Source organism: Thalassophryne amazonica, chromosome 2 (genome assembly GCF_902500255.1).
Source record: "Thalassophryne amazonica chromosome 2, fThaAma1.1, whole genome shotgun sequence".
NCBI lineage: Eukaryota > Metazoa > Chordata > Actinopteri > Batrachoidiformes > Batrachoididae > Thalassophryne > Thalassophryne amazonica.
The window spans coordinates 110,355,040-110,376,088 of record NC_047104.1 but is presented as its reverse complement, the minus strand read 5'-3'; the positions used below and the strand labels follow the sequence as shown (position 1 = coordinate 110,376,088).

At 40.5% G+C, this 21,049-nt stretch overlaps 1 protein-coding gene across 4 annotated transcripts in view; it reads right to left on the bottom strand.

The window, feature by feature from the left end:
* ano5b (anoctamin 5b) overlaps positions 1–21,049 on the bottom strand; it is a 202,296-nt gene that overhangs the window by 128,187 nt on the left and 53,060 nt on the right. For 2 of the 4 annotated variants that reach the window (XM_034191614.1, XM_034191588.1), the window contains exon 2: positions 1,912–1,956. The exons of 1 other annotated variant lie outside the window; for it this stretch is intronic. Coding sequence is in view for 1 of the 3 variants with exons in the window: in XM_034191588.1 (XP_034047479.1) it covers positions 1,912–1,956 (45 nt within the window). In the remaining 2 variants the exon portion in view is untranslated. Of the gene's footprint in view, positions 1–1,911; positions 1,999–21,049 lie in introns of all 4 variants that reach the window. One more of the 4 variants, XM_034191606.1, reaches the window with a different exon arrangement.

Sequence of the window (21,049 nt, the reverse complement as noted above, 5' to 3'; positions counted from 1 at the left end):
TGGGTCCGAAACAGCTTCTGGCTCCGGACCATTAGCGCTGCTGGGAGCGCACCACGCCAGACCGCACCTTTTTGTTATATTATGATCACTGTTATGTATTAAATTCAGTTAGCCTTTGTACCGTGCTCTGCTTATTTCATACTGGGTCCTTCAAACGCTGGTCGGTTCTCCGAGCTGCGTCCGACACATAACACTTTGCCCAAGTGCCTTAAGTGATCTTCCAGTCAGGCTGGGATTTGAACCGAGGATCCTCTGGTCTCAAGCCCAACATTTAACCACTCGACCATCACCTCCCCATCATTAAAGTAAAATTAGTACAAAACCATACTGACTTGAAGGATTGGCTAATTAAACAAATTCTGATGATTACATGTTTGCTACTTCCACCAAGGACATAACAAAATCATCGGTGTGTATTTATTTGTCCGTCTGTCTGTTAGCAGGATTACGTCAAAATTATTGCATGGATTTTGACGAAATCCATTGGGCCATGGAAGACTTCATTAAATTTTGGAGGTGATCCAGATTCTGGATCAAGATTTCACTTTATATAGGCTTTGAAAGATTACGTAAAAAACAAACAAACAAAAAAAACCTACTTGACAGATTCTCACCAAATTTTCCCCACAGATACATATTAGGCCATGGAACACAGACTCATGGTTTACTATTTTGTGAATTAAATATCACACTGCAGCATCTTGACCAGTCAGACCATTCTGGATCAGTGTGCAATTATTGCATTGTGTTATGGAATCCGGATTCAGGTGAAGTTCAGGCCACGATCTGAATCACATATCTTTTATTTTAAGTCCTCCTCAATGCTTGACGGACGTCAGAAATCTCAGAATGCTGTTGTATGCACTTATTTTCTATGTTTTACAAAGAATACAAGCAAACGAGTCTTTCTTTGTATTATTGTAGGCTGAAATGGTTGCAGTAAAACGTCTTGTACAGTTACAAATAGAGAGTAAGGTCATGTCTGGAAGTATACAGTGGTGCCGCATATTGGTACGTTACAGTACAGAAAAATCCAGAGTCCTTGGCAACCACTCAGACAACTAGTACATACCAACCTCCAAACAATAACCATCTACTTGCTGCACCCATGTGACATGCAGGTGTCCCCAGAGCCTTTTCCAGTTGCTGGAATCCATGCTGCAGAACCACAGTGTCATTGCTGACGTTCCCTCATGACTATATGGAGACAGCACACATCATCTGAGTCTCCCCAGTGTTTTTATACATAGTCATTCCATACATACACAAGGAACCTCCACAGAGACCTAGCAGCAACAACATAGTTGTCCCTTAAGGTTACTGGTTATTCACTATACACGTTTGTTGCAGAGCAGCAAATCAGATTCTAAATGCTGAACCCCACTTACATGTGATGCCCTCAGAGAAGATGTGAATCACTCCACAGTGGCATGCTAACATGTGAGTAACACTGAGTGAAGTACTCTGTGTGTCCTATGAATCATCCAAACAAATCCTTCGTCAGGAACCTTACAGATTACTCACAGATATGTAGATATGAGCACATAAAAAATGGTCCATCTCTTACGTATTCCATTATGCAATGCATGTTTGACACATGTCCATGTGGTTGTGCATGCATAAAAGACAGCACTGTATGATCAACAAACAGGTCGGCCGACCGGTACAGGCACAATCAGCAGGCAAGTATGAGACTAAAAAAAGAACAGACAAACACATCTGGGTCTGATTAAACCAGGAAGAAAGCAGTGAATTAAGAAATGTGCACAGAAAACAATGCAAGAGAAATGTACTCTCTTCTTACTCCCTCATCACACTCTGTTCATTGTGAGGAGGGTGTAAGTGCATGATGGAGATGACTGGTGATGGCGGACAGACAGGCGTCACATAAAGCCTTCGATCTGCCCATACCTGACTGCAGGTTTATCCTGAACGCTGCCAGCACTGCAGGACCATCTTTAAAGGACAGACAGTCACAGGTTAGGAGGACGTCTTAGACTGCAGGAAAGGAGAAGTAAAGCAACAATGCTGAGTAAGTGCAAGAAACTGTGATTCACTGCCAACAAAAGGAGTGTCACTTGTACACAAACTAAAGTGCTCGAGGTGTATTAGACAATCAAGTGCTGCCAGGACATTAATGATCAGCAATAGGGTTGTAATGGTCAAGTTTATTGACCTGCCCTCAATCCAAGTCATTTGATATTGAATATGTGTCATTATTATCACTTACTGAGGCGATGCTGGGCTGGTAGCATAGATTTACATTTACGCTACCTGGCTATACCTGTATCCCAATACCTGCCTGCTGTGCATAAACTGATGATGTCATAGCACGCGGAGCCCAAGAACTGTCTGCAGAGGAAAAGATGAAAAGACGAGAAATGTGTGTTGGTCCCAATATGGATATTGACAGACACCCTCTCCACTTTTAAGATTAGGCTTAAAACTTTCCTTTTTGCTAAAGCTTATAGTTGGGGCTGGATCATTTAATCATTAGTGATTGATTCTCAGCATCTGAACACAGATGCTGAGAATGACAGCCTCAACACTGCATTTAATCTATTATTAGACTCTATTGGCTTTGCTCAAAATGTAAATGAGTCCACCCACCACTTTAATCATATCTTAGATCTTGTTCTGACTTATGGTATGGAAATAGAAGACTTAACAGTATTCCCTGAAAACTCCCTTCTGTCTGATCATTTCTTAATAACATTTACATTTACTCTGATGGACTACCCAGCAGTGGGGAATAAGTTTCATTACACTAGAAGTCTTTCAGAAAGCGCTGTAACTAGGTTTAAGGATATGATTCCTTCTATATCTTCTCTAATGCCATATACCAACACAGTGCAGAGTAGCTACCTAAACTCTGTAAGTGAGATAGAGTATCTCGTCAATAGTTTTACATCCTCATTGAAGACAACTTTGGATGCTGTAGCTCCTCTGAAAAAGAGAGCTTTAAATCAGAAGTGCCTGACTCCGTGGTATAACTCACAAACTCGCAGCTTAAAGCAGATAACCCGTAAGTTGGAGAGGAAATGGCGTCTCACTAATTTAGAAGATCTTCACTTAGCCTGGAAAAAGAGTCTGTTGCTCTATAAAAAAGCCCTCCGTAAAGCTAGGACATCTTTCTACTCATCACTAATTGAAGAAAATAAGAACAACCCCAGGTTTCTTTTCAGCACTGTAGCCAGGCTGACAAAGAGTCAGAGCTCTATTGAGCTGAGTATTCCATTAACTTTAACTAGTAATGACTTCATGACTTTCTTTGCTAACAAAATTTTAACTATTAAAGAAAAAATTACTCATAACCATCCCAAAGACGTATCGTTATCTTTGGCTGCTTTCAGTGATGCCGGTATTTGGTTAGACTCTTTCTCTCCGATTGTTCTGTCTGAGTTATTTTCATTAGTTACTTCATCCAAACCATCAACATGTCTATTAGACCCCATTCCTACCAGGCTGCTCAAGGAAGCCCTACCATTATTTAATGCTTCGATCTTAAATATGATCAATCTATCTTTGTTAGTTGGCTATGTACCACAGGCTTTTAAGGTGGCAGTAATTAAACCATTACTTAAAAAGCCATCACTTGACCCAGCTATCTTAGCTAATTATAGGCCAATCTCCAACCTTCCTTTTCTCTCAAAAATTCTTGAAAGGGTAGTTGTAAAACAGCTAACTGATCATCTGCAGAGGAATGGTCTATTTGAAGAGTTTCAGTCAGGTTTTAGAATTCATCATAGTACAGAAACAGCATTAGTGAAGGTTACAAATGATCTTCTTATGGCCTCGGACAGTGGACTCATCTCTGTGCTTGTTCTGTTAGACCTCAGTGCTGCTTTTGATACTGTTGACCATAAAATTTTATTACAGAGATTAGAGCATGCCATAGGTATTAAAGGCACTGCGCTGCGGTGGTTTGAATCATATTTGTCTAATAGATTACAATTTGTTCATGTAAATGGGGAATCTTCTTCACAGACTAAAGTTAATTATGGAGTTCCACAAGGTTCTGTGCTAGGACCAATTTTATTCACTTTATACATGCTTCCCTTAGGCAGTATTATTAGACGGTATTGCTTAAATTTTCATTGTTACGCAGATGATACCCAGCTTTATCTATCCATGAAGCCAGAGGACACACACCAATTAGCTAAACTGCAGGATTGTCTTACAGACATAAATACATGGATGACCTCTAATTTCCTGCTTTTAAACTCAGATAAAACTGAAGTTATTGTACTTGGCCCCACAAATCTTAGAAACATGGTGTCTAACCAGATCCTTACTCTGGATGGCATTACCCTGACCTCTAGTAATACTGTGAGAAATCTTGGAGTCATTTTTGATCAGGATATGTCATTCAAAGCGCATATTAAACAAATATGTAGGACTGCTTTTTTGCATTTACGCAATATCTCTAAAATTAGAAAGGTCTTGTCTCAGAGTGATGCTGAAAAACTAATTCATGCATTTATTTCCTCTGCACTGTTTCTTTCTCTTTTTGCTCTGTATGCACCACTCTGCATTTAATCATTAGTGATCGATCTCTGCTCCCCTCCACAGCATGTCTTTTTCCTGGTTCTCTCCCTCAGCCCCAACCAGTCCCAGCAGAAGACTGCCCCTCCCTGAGCCTGGTTCTGCTGGAGGTTTCTTCCTGTTAAAAGGGAGTTTTTCCTTCCCACTGTAGCCAAGTGCTTGCTCACAGGGGGTCGTTTTGACCGTTGGGGTTTTACATCATTATTGTATGGCCTTGCCTTACAATATAAAGCGCCTTGGGGCAACTGTTTGTTGTGATTTGGCGCTATATAAAAAAAAAATTGATTGATTGATAGGCTGGATTATTGTAATTCATTATTATCAGGTTGTCCTAAAAGTTCCCTAAAAAGCCTTCAGTTAATTCAAAATGCTGCAGCTAGAGTACTAATGGGGACTAGAAGGAGAGAGCATATCTCACCCATATTGGCCTCTCTTCATTGGCTTCCTGTTAATTCTAGAATAGAATTTAAAATTCTCCTTCTTACTTATAAGGTTTTGAATAATCAGGTCCCATCTTATCTTAGGGACCTCGTAGTACCATATCACCCCAATAGAGCGCTTCGCTCTCAGACTGCAGGCTTACTTGTAGTTCCTAGGGTTTGTAAGAGTAGAATGGGAGGCAGAGCCTTCAGCTTTCAGGCTCCTCTCCTGTGGAACCAGCTCCCAATTCAGATCAGGGAGACAGACACCCTCTCTACTTTTAAGATTAGGCTTAAAACTTTCCTTTTTGCTAAAGCTTATAGTTAGGGCTGGATCAGGTGACCCTGAACCATCCCTTAGTTATGCTGCTATAGACGTAGACTGCTGGGGGTTTCTTTCTCTTTTTGCTCTGTATGCACCACTCACTTCCCACTGTAGCCAAGTGCTTGCTCACAGGGGGTCGTTTTGACCGTTGGGGTTTTACATAATTATTGTATGGCCTTGCCTTACAATATAAAGCGCCTTGGGGCAACTGTTTGTTGTGATTTGGCGCTATATAAAAAAATTGATTGATTGATTGTATGGCCTTGCCTTACAATATAAAGCGCCTTGGGGCAACTGTTTGTTGTGATTTGGCGCTATATAAAAAAATTGATTGATTGATTGTATGGCCTTGCCTTACAATATAAAGCGCCTTGGGGCAACTGTTTGTTGTGATTTGGCGCTATATAAAAAAATTGATTGATTGATTGTATGGCCTTGCCTTACAATATAAAGCGCCTTGGGGCAACTGTTTGTTGTGATTTGGCGCTATATAAAAAAAAAAATTGATTGATTGATTGATTGATCTCTGCTCTCTTCCACAGCATGTCTTTTTCCCGATTCTCTCCCCTCAGCCCCAACCAGTCCCAGCAGAAGACTGCCCCTCCCTGAGCCTGGTTCTGCTGGAGGTTTCTTCCTGTTAAAAGGGAGTTTTTCCTTCCCACTGTCACCAAGTGCTTGCTCACAGGGAGTCGTTTTGACCGTTGGGGTTTTTACGTAATTATTGTATGGCCTTGCCTTACAATATAAAGCACCTTGGGGCAACTGTTTGTTGTGATTTGGCGCTATATAAATAAAATTGATTGATTGATTGATTGATTGATTGATATTACTGATGATTTTCTCATGGATAGTACGAAAATGAACAGCAGCCAAAGCAGCCAGCTTGATGAGGACGCACTGGCGAATTTGGAGAGCAGCGCAGTACCACAGCCAACACAATAAAAGTTAAAGTGAGCCAACTTTTTATGTATGCGTTTGTGTACATAAAAAGTTGTGCGTTTTGAAATGACATTAAATATTGTTAATGTGATTCCATGTGTTGTGTGTCTCAGTAAGTGATAATAATGTAAATAACATGCAGTTGTCGTGTGGTATGCATTTTCTGAGTCCCACTGTCCATGCCGTCACCCGCAATGACAGATATTCGCCCTCATCTAACTAGGGCGAATATCTGTCATTTTGGGCGACTGGCCATGGACATCGGGCCTCTGAAAATGCATACCGCCCTCCAAAAGCATGTTACTGTATTATTACCATTGTATTACACCATTGTCACTTAACACAGTTTCAAATTGTTTTTGGAAATCATGGACGTCCTGTCCTCCGGACAAAAGAGGAAAAAGACCATCCAGATTGTTACTAGTGCAAAGTTGAAAAGCCAACATCTGTGATGGTATGGGGGTGTGTTAGTGCCCATGGCATGGGCAACTTACACATCTGTGATGGCACCAACAATGCTGAAAGGTACATCCAGGTTTTGGAGAAACACATGCTGTCATCCAAGCAACGTCTTTTTCAGGGACGTCCCTGCTTATTTCAGCAAGACAATGCCAAGCCACATTCTGCACGTATTACAACAGCGTGGCTTCGTAGAGTGTGGGTACTAGACTGGCCTGCCTGCAGTCCAGACTAGGGTTGGGTATCGAGAACTGGTTCTTTTCAGGTATCATTAAGAAATGATTAGATCCACCGATATCAATAGTCTTTTTGCTTAATGATTCCCTTATCGGTCCTTCAGAGCGGCCATTGTTTTTGAGGGTGTTTGTCGGGAAAATGATAATTTCTCTACGTTGATTACAGACCCTGCAGTGGGTCTGTAATTAACAACTTGTACTTTGAAGCATGAACCAATGAAGCATTGATTCGCTGCTCTTCAGAAGCGGAATGTCCGCTTCTTAACCCCTCTCAAAGCCATTAAAATATGACAACAGTGAGGAACTTTTGTATGGATTAAAGTCACTAACTGGGACTCTTGTTTTGTTGCAGTCAAGAAATGAGAGCCATCCTCCATTTGCTGGCACAGCTCCAAACGCTGTGCAGCTCTCTGCCGAGACAGAGTCCGGTCTGAATTAATAGTTTCAAAACGAATTGCCGCTTTAAATAAAATGACACCTCTTTCCAAACACTGTAATACAGACAATAAACTACAATCGACTAAAATGTTTTTTTTCCTCCCAAAATGAGACATCCTCCATTCCTTATGAATTACATCCTGGCGTGCAGCGCAGCCAGCTGCAAGAGTTCAGCTCAGATATATGGAAAGACATTCATGCCAATAATGTCTGAAAGGAAATGCTTTTGACAATAACTACAGATATGATTTATTTCTATTTATGTCCAGAGATCAAGGATCCACCATGTAGAGTTTATTATGTCCAGAGTTTAAGGATCCAGTGAACAATTTTATATTTATTTACTTTAAGACTCAGTAAAATGATGTTGACATAGAAAACCTGTAAGCCTACTTTTAGTGCACAGAAAATTCACAAGATGTATCAATAAGGGAATCGATAAGGAATCGGATCGATAAGCGGAATCGATAATGGTATCAATATCGATAAAATCTTATCGATACCCGTCCCTAGTCCTGTCGCCCACTGAAAATGTGTGGCACATTATGACGCACAAAATACAATGCAGACCCCGGACTGTTGAACGACTGAAGTCGTACATCAACCAAGAATGGGAAAGAATTCCACCTACAAAGCTTCAACAATTCATGTCCTCAGTTCCCAAACACTTATTCAGTGTTGTTAGAAGGAAAGATGATGTAGCACAGTGGTAAACATACCACTGTCCCAGCTTTTTTGAAATGTGTTGCAGGCATCCATTTCAAAATGAGCAAATATTTGCACAAAGACAATAAAGTTTATCAGTTTGAACATTAAATATCTTGTCTTTGTGGTGTATTCAATTGAATACAGGTTGAAGAAGATTTGCAAATCATTGTATTCTGTTTTTATTTAGATTTTACATTTACATTTTATTTACAACGTCCCAACTTCATTGGAATTGGGGTTGTATTAGGTGTCTACTTTGTTGGAGATGATCGGTACATACACCCGTAATCCCGTCCACATGTTTTCAATATATCAGCACTGGATGTGGCGTGCCATTAGTCCATTGTTTTGTGCAGCAGCTCCAAGTGCTTTAAAACATTTCACGTTGTTTCATAGTGCAGTGGCAATGCAACAAATGAGAGTAGCATTTTAGAAATTTTATGCTTTGTTTTCTTTCAAAGTCTGTGTGGGTCATCTGGCTGTGTTAGCGTGGAGCTGACATCAGCTAAAATCAGACAAGAGCAGCACACTCACTGTGAGCTAAAAAAAAGTATAAAGTACTCATGCTTTGCTTTTCTCCCCTAATATGTACTAAGTCACAAAATAAAAGCATGGATAAACCCTTCTTACCTGTCAGGCAGTTAGGGCTTTGTATCACTTCCTGTTCCGGAGCACAGCGGTGTTTTTCTGTATCTGTTAGCTGTTTAATCTGCGCAGTTAGATTGATCTAGTTATCTAGATTACGATTTGTTTCCCAGTGTAATCTTTACGTGCCTTAACTAAAGCACTCCTTCTGCTGAATCACCTCTAAATTATTTACACATTATTCACTTTGCGTGTTTTTAGGAATCCGCTAGCTTAGCGTAGCTACTAGCTCTTAGCCGATTTAGCATGGCGGCTTCTCCTGTCTCTCCCGCACTTTTCTGCTCTGGGTGTGAAATGTTTAGTTATTCCTCGGCCTCCTTTAGCAGTAATGGTACTTGTAATAAGTGTAGCTTATTCGTAGCTTTGGAGGCCAGGCTGGGCGAATTGGAGACTCGGCTCCGCACCGTGGAAAATTCTACAGCTAGCAAGGCCCCTGTAGTCGGTGCGGACCAAGGTAGCTTAGCCGCCGTTAGTTCCCCCCTGGCAGATCCCGAGCAGCCGGGAAAGCAGGCCGACTGGGTGACTGTGAGGAGGAAGCGTAGCCCTAAACAGAAGCCCCGTGTACACCGCCAACCCGTTCACATTTCTAATCGTTTTTTCCCACTCGACGACACACCCGCCGAGGATCAAACTCTGGTTATTGGCGACTCTGTTTTGAGAAATGTGAAGTTAGCGACACCAGCAACCATAGTCAATTGTCTTCCGGGGGCCAGAGCAGGCGACATTGAAGGAAATTTGAAACTGCTGGCTAAGGCTAAGCGTAAATTTGGTAAGATTGTAATTCACGTCGGCAGTAATGACACCCGGTTACGCCAATCGGAGGTCACTAAAATTAACATTAAATCGGTGTGTAACTTTGCAAAAACAATGTCGGACTCTGTAGTTTTCTCTGGGCCCCTCCCCAATCGGACCGGGAGTGACATGTTTAGCCGCATGTTCTCCTTGAATTGCTGGCTGTCTGAGTGGTGTCCAAAAAATGAGGTGGGCTTCATAGATAATTGGCAAAGCTTCTGGGGAAAACCTGGTCTTGTTAGGAGAGACGGCATCCATCCCACTTTGGATGGAGCAGCTCTCATTTCTAGAAATCTGGCCAATTTTCTTAAATCCTCCAAACCGTGACTATCCAGGGTTGGGACCAGGAAGCAGAGTTGTAGTCTTACACACCTCTCTGCAGCTTCTCTCCCACTGCCATCCCCTCATTACCCCATCCCCGTAGAGACGGTGCCTGCTCCCAGACTACCAATAACCAGCAAAAATCTATTTAAGCATAAAAATTCAAAAAGAAAAAATAATATAGCACCTTCAACTGCACCACAGACTAAAACAGTTAAATGTGGTCTATTAAACATTAGGTCTCTCTCTTCTAAGTCCCTGTTGGTAAATGATATAATAATTGATCAACATATTGATTTATTCTGCCTAACAGAAACCTGGTTACAGCAGGATGAATATGTTAGTTTAAATGAGTCAACACCCCCGAGTCACACTAACTGTCAGAATGCTCGTAGCACGGGCCGGGGTGGAGGATTAGCAGCAATCTTCCATTCCAGCTTATTAATTAATCCAAAACCCAGACAGAGCTTTAATTCATTTGAAAGCTTGTCTCTTAGTCTTGTCCATCCAAATTGGAAGTCCCAAAAACCAGTTTTATTTGTTATTATCTATCGTCCACCTGGTCGTTACTGTGAGTTTCTCTGTGAATTTTCAGACCTTTTGTCTGACTTAGTGCTTAGCTCAGATAAGATAATTATAGTGGGCGATTTTAACATCCACACAGATGCTGAGAATGACAGCCTCAACACTGCATTTAATCTATTATTAGACTCTATTGGCTTTGCTCAAAAAGTAAATGAGTCCACCCACCACTTTAATCATATCTTAGATCTTGTTCTGACTTATGGTATGGAAATAGAAGACTTAACAGTATTCCCTGAAAACTCCCTTCTGTCTGATCATTTCTTAATAACATTTACATTTACTCTGATGGACTACCCAGCAGTGGGGAATAAGTTTCATTACACTAGAAGTCTTTCAGAAAGCGCTGTAACTAGGTTTAAGGATATGATTCCTTCTTTATGTTCTCTAATGCCATATACCAACACAGTGCAGAGTAGCTACCTAAACTCTGTAAGGGAGATAGAGTATCTTGTCAATAGTTTTACATCCTCATTGAAGACAACTTTGGATGCTGTAGCTCCTCTGAAAAAGAGAGCTTTAAATCAGAAGTGTCTGACTCCGTGGTATAACTCACAAACTCGTAGCTTAAAGCAGATAACCCGTAAGTTGGAGAGGAAATGGCGTCTCACTAATTTAGAAGATCTTCACTTAGCCTGGAAAAAGAGTCTGTTGCTCTATAAAAAAGCCCTCCGTAAAGCTAGGACATCTTTCTACTCATCACTAATTGAAGAAAATAAGAACAACCCCAGGTTTCTTTTCAGCACTGTAGCCAGGCTGACAAAGAGTCAGAGCTCTATTGAGCTGAGTATTCCATTAACTTTAACTAGTAATGACTTCATGACTTTCTTTGCTAACAAAATTTTAACTATTAGAGAAAAAATTACTCATAACCATCCCAAAGACGTATCGTTATCTTTGGCTGCTTTCAGTGATGCCGGTATTTAGTTAGACTCTTTCTCTCCGATTCTCTTTCTCTGCAGGATTGTCTTACAGACATAAATACATGGATGACCTCTAATTTCCTGCTTTTAAACTCAGATAAAACTGAAGTTATTGTACTTGGCCCCACAAATCTTAGAAACATGGTGTCTAACCAGATCCTTACTCTGGATGGCATTACCCTGACCTCTAGTAATACTGTGAGAAATCTTGGAGTCATTTTTGATCAGGATATGTCATTCAAAGCGCATATTAAACAAATATGTAGGACTGCTTTTTTGCATTTACGCAATATCTCTAAAATCAGAAAGGTCTTGTTTCAGAGTGATGCTGAAAAACTAATTCATGCATTTATTTCCTCTAGGCTGGACTATTGTAATTCATTATTATCAGGTTGTCCTAAAAGTTCCCTAAAAAGCCTTCAGTTAATTCAAAATGCTGCAGCTAGAGTACTGACGGGGACTAGAAGGAGAGAGCATATCTCACCCATATTGGCCTCTCTTCATTGGCTTCCTGTTAATTCTAGAATAGAATTTAAAATTCTTCTTCTTACTTATAAGGTTTTGAATAATCAGGTCCCATCTTATCTTGGGGACCTCGTGGTGCCATATCGCCCCAATAGAGCGCTTCGCTCTCAGACTGCAGGCTTACTTGTAGTTCCTAGGGTTTGTAAGAGTAGAATGGGAGGCAGAGCCTTCAGCTTTCAGGCTCCTCTCCTGTGGAACCAGCTCCCAATTCAGATCAGGGAGACAGACACCCTCTCTACTTTTAAGATTAGGCTTAAAACTTTCCTTTTTGCTAAAGCTTATAGTTAGGGCTGGACCATCCCTTAGTTATGCTGCTATAGACGTAGACTGCTGGGGGGTTCCCATGATGCACTGTTTCTTTCTCTTTTTGCTCTGTATGCACCACTCTGCATTTAATCATTAGTGATCGATCTCTGCTCCCCTCCACAGCATGTCTTTTTCTTGGTTCTCTCCCTCAGCCCCAACCAGTCCCAGCAGAAGACTGCCCCTCCCTGAGCCTGGTTCTGCTGGAGGTTTCTTCCTGTTAAAAGTGAGTTTTTCCTTCCCACTGTAGCCAAGTGCTTGCTCACAGGGGGTCGTTTTGACCGTTGGGGTTTTACATAATTATTGTATGGCCTTGCCTTACAATATAAAGCGCCTTGGGGCAACTGTTTGTTGTGATTTGGTGCTATATAAAAAAATTGATTGATTGATTGATAATACAGCAAAACTCACATATAATGAATTCAGGAGAACCAGCAAATTTTGTCCTTTTTTATTTTTGTCCTCCAAAATCCGCTATATATAAAACAGACAAAAATCCACTATATGTATTAAATGGACAAAAACAGTTATATGTATAAAGTGGATAACATGCATTATATGTATGTAATGGATTAGTTACGAGGCACCAAACGATCTACGGGGAATCCCCAGAATAATTTAGGCTTACATATCTCCTTGATTAAATGCCTGACCTTGACTAGGGGCCTGTTTCATTTAATGGCCGTGTCAAAACTTCATCTGAAAAAAATAAACGCCTGCCTTAAATAAGCGCCAAGCATTATGTGCATTAAAAATATTCCATTTGGTCGAGTCACTCTTTTAACAAAGTTCACTGTGGAGTGGTACCTTAAAATCCTAAAGCCTGATTTATGCTTCTACAGCTTCGTAACTCTGTGGCCATGCAATGATGTCTGCATGCACGTGACTCTTTTAAAGTTCTCTGTCCTGTTGGTGGGTGTCTTAATGCAATTTCCTGCAGGAACAGTGGGTTTTCTGGATCAATTTGTTCCTCAATGAGCTCCATTTCTTGACACAATCATCAACCTCCAAACCAACATTACAGTACGTGAAATGTCCCTCCATGAATTGCAGGTCATTTGACGCTCTTTGTAGTTCTTCGACACCATGTTGTAAAGTTGGTCACATTTGCAGACTTTTCTGCCAAGCGTATTTGTATTTCTATCTTATATTTGTATTTCACCTGATGCTGAAACTCAAACTCAGGCTTAGTAATGTGGGATTTTAAGATTTCTGCTGGCCTCTACGTCTACCTTAAGGTAAATAAGTTGTGTCCCAAAACCTCTTTTAACAGAACAGGACTGACTTTATTACTGTGCTGGTCCTGATACACCTCAGAGCTTTTCAGATTGTTTGCCTCCCATCCAGAGCGAGAGCGAAGTAGCTAAAAATGCTACCATATGTTATCTTAGGCCACGTCTTCATGTTGTCCTCCCACCTCTCTATATTTGTAGACAGCGGGATTGCAATGTTGTCTCGTTTGAGCTGTGACAGCTGCTGTTTACATCTCTAAGCCTCGTAGAAAGTTGATTTGCCGGTTCCGGTTCATACTGGAAGTCTCACCCATAATTCACGCAAAGCCTCGTGGGGGCTCGGAATAAGGTGGATACATATTTCTCATATATTATGTCAAAGCTAGCGAGAAATAAACACTTCTAAAACTGAAAACAGTATTTTTGGAACCTGATAACACCTCTGGAAGGATTTACAAACCATTTAGCAGATGTTAGTCTGGTGATATCAAAGGCTTCTAGCTAGGTGGAAACTGTGTTTTGTTTGTGTGTAAATATAACCTCTTTCTCATGTATTATGTAAAAGCTAGCAAGAAAGAAACACTTCTAAAATTGAAAACGTTGTTTATGGAACCTAATAACACCTCTGTAGTGATTTATAAGATCATCATAATCATAAATCCATTTTTTGGATTTGACACACTGTGGCACACGCTACTTATTGACACAGTACTGTAGCAGTGGAGTAACCAGATTGCGATTAGTTACAATCTACGCTCACTGTAATGTGGCTCTGTGTCAATAGACAAATGGAGCTCCTATTGACAACATTTGTTCGGAACGTCAAATATATCAGCCCAACAACATCCAGAGACATCAGCATCTGAGGATGAATCTCATCTGCTCCTGCCAACTTGCCACTGAGGACTTTTTTATTTGACTACCTCAGTGACTTTCCCCAGAGAGAAGGCACTGGATGTGCCTGAGTCTTGCATCACTGTGTCCTCTAAGGAGGGCATGCCGGTAGGGTTAAGGAGAGCCTTAAAGTGTTCCTTCCACCACCTGGCAATATCTCCAATCTCCACCCTTGCTGAAAACAGTCTGGGCTAAGAGCTGCCTCCCTTTCCTAAGTTGTCAGGTGGTTTTCCAGAACAGACCTCAGTCAGTTGTGTGCTGTCATTCATACTGTATAAAAAATTAGTCTTACAAATCTTAGCATTCTCTTATAAATGTGACAGTATACTTTACCAATCATGCGCTACATTAATCAACGAGAGAGCCCGTCTTGATTATGAAGCTGTTTTATGCAGAAGTGGCAATGGAATAATGTTAAAGAAGAGAGAGTGAAATACATAAATACAAATTGTTCCTTATCATTAGGATGTTGCAGTCCCAAACGAGACCTTTTGTTGACAATCCGGGAAAGCTTATGAAGTGAAAAATACCACAAACGTCCATGTAAGAAGTTATGGTCATGTCCAAAGCAGAGGACAGTGTTCTAAAATTGATTTAAAAGGAAAAAAACAGACACATATACATCAGAATAACACACCTGATATCTACACTCAATAAAAATATAAACGCAACACTTTTGTTTTTGCTCCCATTTTGTATGAGATGAACTCAAAGATCTAAAACTTTTTCCACATACACAATATCACCATTTCCCTCAAATATTGTTCACAAACCAGTCTAAATCTGTGATAGTGAGCACTTCTCCTTTGCTGAGATAATCCATCCCACCTCACAGGTGTGCCATATCAAGATGCTGATTAGACACCATGATTAGTGCACAGGTGCGCCTTAGACTGCCCACAATAAAAGGCCACTCTGAAAGGTGCAGTTTTGTTTTATTGGGGGGGATACCAGTCAGTATCTGGTGTGACCACCATTTGCCTCATGCAGTGCAACACATCTCCTTCACATCGAGTTGATCAGGTTGTCAATTGTGGCCTGTGGAATGTTGGTCCACTCCTCTTCAATGGCTGTAAAGTTGCTGGATATTGGCAGGAACTGGTACACCCTGTCGTATACGCCGGTCCAGAGCATCCCAAACATGCTCAATGGGTGACATGTCCGGTGAGTATGCCTGCCATGCAAGAACTGGGACATTTTCAGCTTTCAAGAATTGTGTACAGATCCTTGCAACATGGGGCCGTGCATTATCCTGCTGCAACATGAGGTGATGTTCTTGGATGTATGGCACAACAATGGGCCTCAGGATCTCGTCACGGTATCTCTGTGCATTCAAAATGCCATCAATAAAATGCACCTGTGTTCTTTGTCCATAACAGACGCCTGCCCATACCATAACCCCACCGCCACCATGGGCCACTCACCCACCCAAAACCGCTCACCCACACGACGCCACACACGCTGTCTGCCATCTGCCCTGAACAGTGTGAACCGGGATTCATCCATGAAGAGAACACCTCTCCAACGTGCCAAACGCCAGTGAATGTGAGCATTTGCCCACTCAAGTCGGTTACGACGACGAACTGGAGTCAGGTCGAGACCCCGATGAGGACGACGAGCATGCAGATGAGCTTCCCTGAGACGGTTTCTGACAGTTTGTGCAGAAATTCTTTGGTTATGCAAACCGATTGTTTCAGCAGCTGTCCGAGTGGCTGGTCTCAGACGATCTTGGAGGTGAACATGCTGGATTTGGAGGTCCTGGGCTGGTGTGGTTACACATGGTCTGCGGTTGTGAGGCTGGTTGGATGTACTGCCAAATTCTCTGAAACGCCTTTGGAGACGGCTTATGGTAGAGAAATGAACATTCAATACACGAGCAACAGCTCTGGTTGACATTCCTGCTGTCAGCATGCCAATTGCACGCTCCCTCAAATCTTGCAACATCTGTGGCATTGTGCTGTGTGATAAAACTGCACCTTTCAGAGTGGCCTTTTATTGTGGACAGTCTAAGGCACACCTGTGCACTAATCATGGTGTCTAATCAGCATCTTGATATGGCACACCTGTGAGGTGGGATGGATTATCTCAGCAAAGGAGAAGTGCTCACTATCACAGATTTAGACTGGTTTGTGAACAATATTTGAGGGAAATGGTGATATTGTGTATGTGGAAAAAGTTTTAGATCTTTGAGTTCATCTCATACAAAATGGGAGCAAAACCAAAAGTGTTGCATTTATATTTTTGTTGAGTGTATTTGATAAGGCTGATAAGAATACAAATGTCTTTGTCATTTCATAGTGATGTATATGAGCAAAGCTGTTGGACTTGTTGTACAGTAGTGTTCACAAAAATAGTAGTGCTATGTGACTAAAAAGATTAATCCAGGTTTTGAGTATATTTCTTATCATTACATGGGAAACAAGGTACCAGTAGATTCTCACAAATCCAGTAAGACCAAGCATTCATGATATGCACACTCTTAAGACTATGAAACTGGGCTATTAGTAAAAAAAAAGTAGAAAAGGGGGTGTTCACAATAATAGTTGCATCTGCTGTTGATGCTACAAACTCAAAACTATTATGTTCAAACTGCTTTCTTAGCAATCCTGTGAATCACTAAACTAGTATTTAGTTGTATAACCACAGTTTTTCATGATTTCCTCACGTCTGCGAGGCATTAATTTTGTTGGTTTGGAACCAGGACTTTGCTTGTTTACTAGTGTGCTTGAGGTCATTGTCTTGTTGAAACACCCATTTCAAGGGCATGTCCTCTTCAGCATAAGGCAACTTGACCTCTTCAAGTATTTTGACATATCCAAACTGATCCATGATACCTGGTATGCGATATATAGGCACAACACCATAGTAGGAGAAACATGCCCATATCATGATGCTTGCACCACCATGCTTCACTGTCTTCATTGTGAACTGTGGCTTGAATTCAGAGTTTGGGGGTCGTCTCACAAACTGTTTGCGGCCCTTGGACCCAAAAATAACACTTTTACTCTCATCAGTCCACAAAATATTCCTCCATTTCTCTTTAGGCCAGTTGATGTGTTCTTTGGCAAATTGTAACCTCTGGCTTCATCCTTAAATAGGGGACACCTGATTCACACCTGTTTGTTCAACAAAACTGATGAACTCACGGACTGAATGCCACACTACTATTATTGTGAACACCCCCTTTTCTACTTTTTTTTACTAATAGCCCAATTTCATAGCTTTAAGAGTGTGCATATCATGAATGCTTGGTCTTGTTGGATTTGTGAGAATCCACTGAATCTACTGGTAACTTGTTTCCCATGTAACAATAAGAAATATACTCAAAACCTGGATTAATCTTTTTAGTCACATAGCACTACTATTATTCTGAACACTACTGTATATACAGCTCACATCTATAAAATATGATTTTGTGGCCTTCAGAAATGTTTCTTTGCACTCATCTATAAATGTTTTATGTCTATATACCCAAAAGCAGAAAATAAATAGTCAACAGCAGGGCTGGATCCAGAGTGAAAATCTGACAGATGCATTCTTGCCCAATGATAAAATAAAGATCGTACGTGTCTTGTTATTCAATAATCTTCATTATTTTATTCGTGTGCAACATACACTGTCAAACTTCTTTTAATATATTTATCATACTTCATGGAACATAGTGAACACTTATTTGTATAAATATGATGTCCTAAAAAAAACACTATAACAAAAATTGACTGTAAACAGGATCAAAATTATTGCCAAAATCTTTCAATTATACCTGAATCTATATATGATTTTTTTTAGTTGATAAAATCAATAAAAATATGACTGCATATATTCTTAATAATATTGAGATACAAACAGTTCACAGAAGACATTTTCCACTGATACCAATCAAAATTATAAACAGTCCAGCAGGTAACAATATTCATCATGTCATGACTAAATATACTAAAACAAATACAAATACAATTGTGATGTATTTGTTTTAGTATATTTAGATTTTGTTGTGATTTGGCACTTTATAAGCCAATTAAATTGAAATTGAACATTTTATTGAGTCTTAAAGTAAATAAATATGAAATTGTCACTGGATCCTTAAATTTTGTACATAATAAACTCTACATGGTGGATCCTTGATCTCTGGACATAAATAGGAATAAACAAAATCTGTAGTTTTTGTCAAAAGCATTTCCTTTCAGACATTTTGGCATGAATGTCTTTCCATATATCTGAGCTGATTCTTACAGCTGCTGTGCTGCACTTTAGGAATTTGTAAAGAAATACAGCACGTTTCGTTTTGGGAGGAAAAAACGTTTTAGTCTACTGTAGTTTCTTGTCTGTATTACAATGTTTGGAAAGAGGTGTCATTTTATTTAAAGCGGTAATTCATTTTGAAGTTTTTTCGACCGGACTCTGTCTCGGCAGAGAGCCGCTCAGCGTTTCGAGCTGTGTGAACGGAACGGAGGACGATTCTCGTTTCTTGATAGCAACAAGACAAGAGTCCCAGTTAGTGACTTTAATACACACAAAAGTGACTCATGATATTTTAATGACTTTGCGAGGGGTTAAGAAGCAGACTTACCGCTTCTGAAGAGCAGCGAATCAAAGAGTCACGAGTCACTTAATCGAAGCATTGCTTCAATGGTTCATGGCTTCAAAGTGGAGTCGCGCTGCAGGAATGGTTGATTACAGAGCCGCTGCAGACCAAACCTTGAATATCCGACTTTATTTGTACGTCCGTATGACTCTAAAACTCGGAAAAATCCGTATAATTTACGGACTATAGGTTGCCATGAAAACCAAAGCTGTGTTCACCGCGGGGACACGTTCGGCACTATTCGGGATTATTCAAGTTTTTTTTTGTTTTTTTTTTTACCGATGACGAACGATGCGTAAAAAAATTTGACCAATGCAACTGCATTGGTCCAAACCGGTCTGGATCCGAGCCTGCACAGCAAATGGACTCATGCAGAAACCACAATATAAACAAGACGTTTTCTTTTAATATAAGACAAATGCTAATTAGAGTTGAGCTTCTGAATATTGAAGATAAATACTATCAATTCTACTTCTCCTCTGCTTTGCAGAAAACCTCAGTCAAGTCTCTTCCCAGATCTGACTCAGTAAACGTACTGCCATAAAAGAGTTACTGCAATTGCTAAGCTTGTTTCTATAGCAACGGTGTAGGTCTGTTTCACCTCTGATGGGAAGATGACTTCATCAGGCTGAAATCAGCTTGCATGGAAACACGTCTCTTCTCACAGCTGCACTTACAAAGTAAGAGATTTCTCAAGATAACCCCCCCCCCCCCCCCCACACACACACACACCACCAACAAAAATGAATCTGCATCAAAAATATTCAAAGTACAAAGGTTTGCAAAAGAAAAGCTTAGAATTGATTTTCAAAGCAAAATTCAGCGAATACACAGACTACAAAGTATATTTTTAAAAAGTCACAAATTACGGCTTACTTACTTACAACCACCATACAACCATCCACAAATTATATTAATCTATATACATACGTCTGTCTGTTTGTCTGTCTGTCCGGGATAAACTCCCAAACTATAAATGTAGCCCTAAAAACTATATATATGTTCTGAATCCTCATGACATGGGGAACAAACTGGTAGCATTTTTTAAAAAGTTGAACTGAAAATTATCCCCAAAATAGCCATTTATACAACCCCTGGCAAAAATTATGGAATCACCGGCCTCTGAGGATGTTTAATTTTGTAGAAAAAAGCAGATCACAGACATGACACAAAACTAAAGTCATTTCAAATGGCAACTTTCTGTCTTTAAGAAACACTATAAGAAATCAGGAAAAAAAATTGTGGCAGTCAGTAACGGTTACTTTTTTAGACCAGAGGGAAATAAATATGGACTCACTCAATTCTGAGGAATAAATTATGGAATCACCCTGTAAATTTTCATCCCCAAAACTAACACCTGCATCAAATCACATCTGCTCGTTAGTCTGCATCTAAAAAGGAGTGATCACACCTTGGAGAGCTGTTGCACCAAGTGGACTGACATGAATCATGGCTCCAACACGAGAGATGTCAATTGAAACAAAGGAGAGGATTATCAAACTCTTAAAAGAGGGTAAATCATCACGCAATGTTGCAAAAGATGTTGGTTGTTCACAGTCAGCTGTGTCTAAACTCTGGACCAAATACAAACAACATGGGAAGGTTTTTAAAGGCAAACATACTGGTAGACCAAGGAAGACATCAAAGCGTCAAAACAGAAAACTTAAAGCAATATGTCTCAAAAATCGAAAATGCACAACAAAACAATTCAACTTCAACTTTTTTTTTTATATAGCGCCAAATCACAACAAACAGTTGCCCCAAGGCGCTTTATATTGTAAGGCAAGGCCATACAATAATTATGAAAAACCCCAACGGTCAAAACGACCCCCTGTGAGCAAGCACCTGGCTACAGTGGGAAGGAAAAACTCCCTTTTAACAGGAAGAAACCTCCAGCAGAGCCAGGCTCAGGGAGGGGCAGTCTTCTGCTGAGACTGGTTGGGGCTGAGGGAAAGAACCAGGAAAAAGACATGCTGTGGAAGGGGGCAGAGATCGATCACTAATGATTAAATGCGGAGTGATGCATACAGAGCAAAAAGAGAAAGAAACAGTGCATCATGGGAACCCCCCACAGTCTACGTCTAAAGCAGCATAACCAAGGGATAGTCCAGGGTCACCTGATCCAGCCCTAACTATAAGCCTTAGCGAAAAGGAAAGTTTTAAGCCTAATCTTAAAAG